Raw genomic sequence first — 6,000 nt, 5'->3', positions numbered from 1 at the left:
TGCTGGTAGTGATGAGTCATACGAGAGATGGTGTGAGTACAGATAGCCCTCTACTTAAAATATGAAAGGGGTAGCATGTAAATCTCAACAGGGTGGCTATACTACGTAAGTCCTGTCCTTTAATCAAAAAGAGTCAATCACTTTATTGGTTAAAACATTACCACAAAACACCTGGCTGATCAGATTTTAATATGTGACATGCAGTATTTTGAAAGGACATAGATATGCAGGGATCATATCTGAGAGCCTTCTTTCCCATTCAAACTTATGTCCAAACTTCTAATCCAATCATTTTTTCATCTAAAAAAATGATCTGAATGACACAATGCGGAATATCCTTCAACAAAGCAAGACAATCCATGCTATATTCATTAACAAGCCAAAAGTGATGACAATGGTTCTTGAAGAACCAGGTTTCATGATGCATAGTCAGGGGGTTAAAGATTTTTAAAATTTTGTTATTTTACTGGAAATCACAACCCACCATTATTAGTTCTTATCATTATTAGCCTTCTTAACATGTCATGTGATTTGAATGGGAACTCCAAACCTCAATGACTTAAAAACAAGTGTTGCCTATAAATGATGTGAGATTGGACCTAATGTACTCCATCTGCAGAAAGTTTGGAAATAAAAAGCTCTATGGCTCCAAGAAATAGTCAAAATATTATTATACACATGTAAATAATGAGACTAATTTTTAAATAGCGGCTTGTGTTAATTTTAAAATCTAACGACTTTAATAGGTAACTCAATGCATTAGCAGTCCAGCCCCATAATTTAAGAAGTTTCTACGTAAAGCAAAAACACTACATCTGCAGCTTAGTTTTTGACTGCTAGGTGCTTTGTTTCCAAGCTGTGTGTAAACATACATTCAATTAGATAAATCCCATGTTTCTATGTTGTAATGTTTGTACACATATTACGTACAATAATCTAAGGATGATAATCTGTATGATAAATGAGGGCTCTTGTTTATATATATTGCATGCACACACACACACACACACACACACACATACACACACACACACACACTTACTTTCAGTGCTGCGTATAGAGAAACATTTCTGTACAAATGTAAGACTTCCAGCTAACATTGTCCAAATGACACATGAAACATATGTTCTCATTTTAGACTTCAGGCTGTATCTATGTTAACCCTCAGTTATTATACACACATTAATCTTAAAGTGTATTATTCAGGAACTACTATGAATTTTTTAGTAAAACTAAGAAGATATGTAGTTATGTATGTAGAATAATGAGGAGAGTAAGTCTGGACACATTAGTAGGCCCTGGGAGTTTCAAAGGCTAAATTATGCCTTGTCATTATCTAGTACTCTAAATGAAATATTAATATGGCATAAATGTTCACATCTAGTCACAAATTAATATAAAATTAGACTTTATTTTACCATTAAATTGAGTTCACCGTTAATATGTATGCCAAGAGATTGAAATGCTGAGAGAAATATTAAAATTTTTAGTGTACATTATAGTCAATATCAGAAGAGAAGAACAGACAAATATCACTCTTTAATTTAATATTAAATGTTTTTTTCTAAAACATATGTGGCAAACTTATTCACACCACTAAAGGATATTTTAAATGGAATGGAAACAGTGATCCTGGAAACAGTGTTTCCAATTGTTCTATTGCCTTTTACCACATCTTTTTTTACCAAAGCGTTTTCAACAAACGACTGATGGAGGTTGATCTGCACAAGTCAGTTAATGGATATAGAGGATGCAAAAGCAGTTTTTAAAAAAAGACCCACCCCAGAAGTCTTTTTCCTGTTATACTCTCATGTTCAAACAGTATCTGTGTCACCAGCCATTGGCTGACCTGATGTAATCACTGGTGAGGGGTGGCAATTATCCACAGAAAGATGTTCTATATTAATTATTTTATGGTAGAATAGATATAGCTACTGTATATTCTAGAACTGTTGATTTTAGTCATCACTTATACTTGCCAGAGAGAATGGGTTACTCCATTAATTCTCAAGAGCTGATTGTGTTGTTAAAACCTGTTCTGTTGTGCCCTCAAGAACTCTTTGGTTGATACACCAGCTGTTGTTTCTCTCACGTCTCTTGTTTTTTGTTTTTCTGCATATGTTTAAATGCAAGGGTGGTACAGAGACAGACTGTGTTGGTGCAATCTACAGTGACAGAGCAGGGAGCTTCACAACTCCAAGGTCCATAGTTTAATCCTGAGCTTGGGTTATGGTCTGTGTGGAGTTTCTGTGCATGTTTTCCCTGTGTCCACTTGGGTATCCTCTGGGTTCTCTGGTTTCCTCCTAAACATGTTAAAAACATGCCAGTATTCTAAATTGCCCCTAGGTGTGAGTTGAGTTTATGAATATGTGTGTGCATGGTGCTCTGTGTAGAGGGTGTCTTCCAGTGTTCCCAGGATAGGTTCTGAATTCACCATCACCATGGGGATAAAGCCTATACTTAGACTCTTAAAAATAAAGCTTCTGATTAGAATTAAAAAAGGTTTTTTCAGCCTGATACCATAGGAAAACCCTTTTAAGTTGCAAAAAGAACATTATATCTTAAGTTCTTTATAGCACCATCTATTTGCTGTTGTTTAAAGCACAGTAGTGCCACAATGAATCATGCTATCATAAGTTCTCAAAAAAAAAATATATATATATATAAAAGGAGGCGCACGGTGGCTTAGTGGTTAGTACATTCGCCTCACACCGTTAGGGTTGGGGTTCGATTCCTGCGGCTCTGTGTGTGCGGAGTCTGCATGTTCTCCCTGTGCTGCGGGGGTTTCCTCCGGGTACTCCAGTTTCCTCCCCCAGTCCAAAGACATGCATGGTAGGTTGACTGGCATGTCTAAAGTGTCCGTAGTGTGTGAATGTGTGTGTGATTGTGTGCCCTGCGATGGACTGGCACCCTGTCCAGGGTGTACCCTGCCTTGTGCCCGATGCTCCCTGGGATAGGCTCCAGGCTCCCCCGCGACCCTGAAAAGGAGTAAGCGGTTGAAGATGGATGGATGGATGGATGGTGTGTTAAGGAATCAAAGTAAAATTCTTATGAGTGATGCCAGGAGAACCTTTTCCAGTCCCACAAAGAACCTTATAGGGATGATACCTTGAAGAACCAATATGCTGCTCTGAAGAACTTATAATGAAACATAAAGAACTTCTTTAATCTCCAGAGAACCATATAGCTCAACTCAAGAAACAATGAAAATGGTTCTTGACAAGAAGAAGGTTCTTTGCAGAACCTATGGTGCTGAACCTTTGTTTTTAAGAGTGTAAGTTGAATGAACGAATGAATGAACGAATGAATGAAAAGGCATCTATAATTCTGAAATATATAATAGAATTCCAATATGCTGATAGACAGTACAGTACTGTACAAAAGTCTCAGGCACCCTATTTTTAGTACAAATGTTGTTATATTTATTTTATGCATTATTGTTGAAATTTTGTATGTCAGTAAAGAAAGCAACATATTGCATAACCGACCACTTTTCAGATAACAAAACATAACGAAGGCTGCTGGGTTTTGCATGCAGATAAGAAGCAAGTGTGACAGGCAAAGTCTCCAGACGAACTGTGCAGATTCTCCAGGATGCTCAATAATACATACCAGCTAACTTCCTTATAAAACTACACAGTGCCCCTGAGACTACTATTTTTTAAGCAAAGGGTTGTCACCAGAATTGACTCTGTCTGCTCTTTATAGTGTTTTATAGTGCCTTATTTTTGAAGGCATCTTTGCTTCACAGCATTTCTTTGCAAGACTTTTGCACAGTAGCTCAGGTGCGAGGGAACTACACTTTATTCATCTGGCCCAATTAATGTTATTTACATCTTGCCCACTGTGCTGACATGAAACATGAAGCAAACGAGCCCATTATTCCTGGAATAATGCGGTGTGTATTAGGATGTGTGTGCACAGGAGTGAGCATAAGGGCCCTCCTCTTTGTGCACTAGCGCCCTCTTGTCGCCCGCATCTGAAGTAGCTGTGGGTATTTCAAACTGGCATTTAAAGGTTTTCTTCGAGGATCGGCGGCTGCTCGCGCGTAGCCTTGGCAGCCAATCTGGGCCCTGTGACGCGCGCGCGAGGCAGCACGGCTCCGTGCTCATATTTAACACAGTAGTGCGAGAGAATAAGGGACAGCACCCGGGACACGAGCTCGCGGAAACACCAGACACCTGCCACAGCATAGCGGACACACGGCCGACATTTCATTCATGTTCCCCTCCGAACTGTTTCATTTCCTTTTGCTTCTTATACGACTTGTCTTGTGTATTTTTATATTTTTTTTAACATTTTTTTTTGCACTGCACGGACTTGATTCAATGCTTTTGTGCAATCTATAGTGATAAAAAGGATGCATCTGTTCTTTAACGTTCACTGAGGAAACGGACTGCAACTGATACGATTTCTTATTTGATGCTTTTTTATTTGATTGTTGGTTTTTCCTTCACTGGGATGGAGGGCAGCTCCGGATTTATAGCTCGCCACCTTTAAAAACATTTCGACTGTAGGTGTACAGGAAGATGCGCGCTATACAACGCTGATTGATAGAAAATCTTTTTCCTTTTGTTTTTTTTTTTGTTGTTGTTGTTTTGTTTTGGTTTGGTTTGGTTTTGTGGGGTTTTTTTTTTTTTTTTTTTTTTGCATAATAACATGACCTGAACGCAAAAGAGGAATCATAGCTAAAAATCCAAAGAACGCGGATTACACTTTGAAATGAAAGCAGATGCATATCCAAGAAGCACCGCGCGGTGTGTTTTCGTTTCAGCATCCTTAAAACACCGGTAATGTGGCACTCAGATTGATCAAACTAGCCACCGTTTGTAACGTTCAAAATGATCCTTTTCCGAAAATTCCGCGTGTTGCTTCTCATGGTGTTCCTCGTAGCGTGCACCATGCACATCATGATAGACTTGCTGCCCAAACTGGAGAAGAGAGCAGTGGGAGCGGACTCCGCAAACTCGGGCTGTTCTTGCGCGCACGAGCCGAGCGAGGCGCCTCGCGGCCGGGGCAAGCAGCAGCAACAGCCGCAGCAGTTGCAACAGCAACGCGCGAGGTCCGGAGCACCGGCGGAAGCAAGCTGGCCCAACAAGCACACGCTGAGAATCTTACAAGATTTCAGCCAAGAGCCCAGCTCAAACCTCAGCTCACAGTCTCTGGAGAAGGCGGCGGCCACCGGAGACAAGACGGATGCGACCCGAGGAGGGAAGCAGCGCGCGGCGGACTCTGAGAGCCAGAGGAGTCTGATGAAGGAGGCGGCGAGTGGAAGCAAGCAGGCTAACAGAGGCACCTCCAGACTCGCAGCTCTCTACCAGCACCCGCTGTATAGAACCGAGCTGCCGCTGCTCACCGACGACGACACGCTGTTCAATGTCAATACGGACATACGATTTTATTCCAAAGCCACCGGAAACCAAGAATGGTAAAGTAACCAGGCTCGCGACTTGTTAGATATTTCCAAGTAATGTAGCTCACGAGCGGTTATGTTAAGTTTTGAAGGTCGTTAACGACACCTGAGAAAACTGGCGTCGCACTGAGGTGACATTTGTGGAGGGAAAATATTTGAATTCTTGGCTTTCTCGTTAAATAACCTTTGATTTTTATTTTTATTATTATTTTTTTTACTTCTTTTAAGTAAATTATTATAATATAGCTTACATTCCCTACATACATTCTCAGAAAAAGGTACTAAACTGTACCATTCCATGTTGCTGGGGTGTATCCTGAAGCGTACACCTTTCCTACCTTTACCTTCTAGCTAAAATGGTGTATTTATAATTGTAGCTTACCTTTATAGCTTTACTATAAAATAAATTACGTAAAATTATGTACCTTAAATCATTTTAAAGTTGCACTGTAACTACATTTCCAGGTGAAATGTATACTTGTTTTTGTTATTGTTGTTTTTACTTCTTTTTTTTTTCTGAGAGTGTAAATAAGCTTACACGTCCATGCTTTCCATATTCTGGGATTTTATGGTAGAAACGCTTCTCA

The 6,000-nt window shown here is 39.9% G+C and overlaps 1 protein-coding gene across 1 annotated transcript in view; it reads left to right on the top strand.

The window, feature by feature from the left end:
- Positions 1-3,403: 3,403 nt before the first annotated feature.
- The window catches only part of fam20ca (FAM20C golgi associated secretory pathway kinase a), a 57,700-nt gene continuing 55,103 nt past the window's right edge, over positions 3,404-6,000 (top strand). Inside the window, exon 1 of the mRNA XM_053612679.1 lies at positions 3,404-5,428. Coding sequence (XP_053468654.1) covers positions 4,842-5,428 — 587 coding nt within the window. The 5' untranslated portion in view covers positions 3,404-4,841. The remainder of the gene's footprint in view (positions 5,429-6,000) is intronic.

The sequence above is a fragment of the Ictalurus furcatus genome, chromosome 2 (genome assembly GCF_023375685.1).
Source record: "Ictalurus furcatus strain D&B chromosome 2, Billie_1.0, whole genome shotgun sequence".
In the NCBI taxonomy this organism is placed as follows: domain Eukaryota; kingdom Metazoa; phylum Chordata; class Actinopteri; order Siluriformes; family Ictaluridae; genus Ictalurus; species Ictalurus furcatus.
The sequence above is the reverse complement of the archived record's forward strand: the minus strand, read 5'-3'. Positions and strand labels throughout refer to the sequence as shown.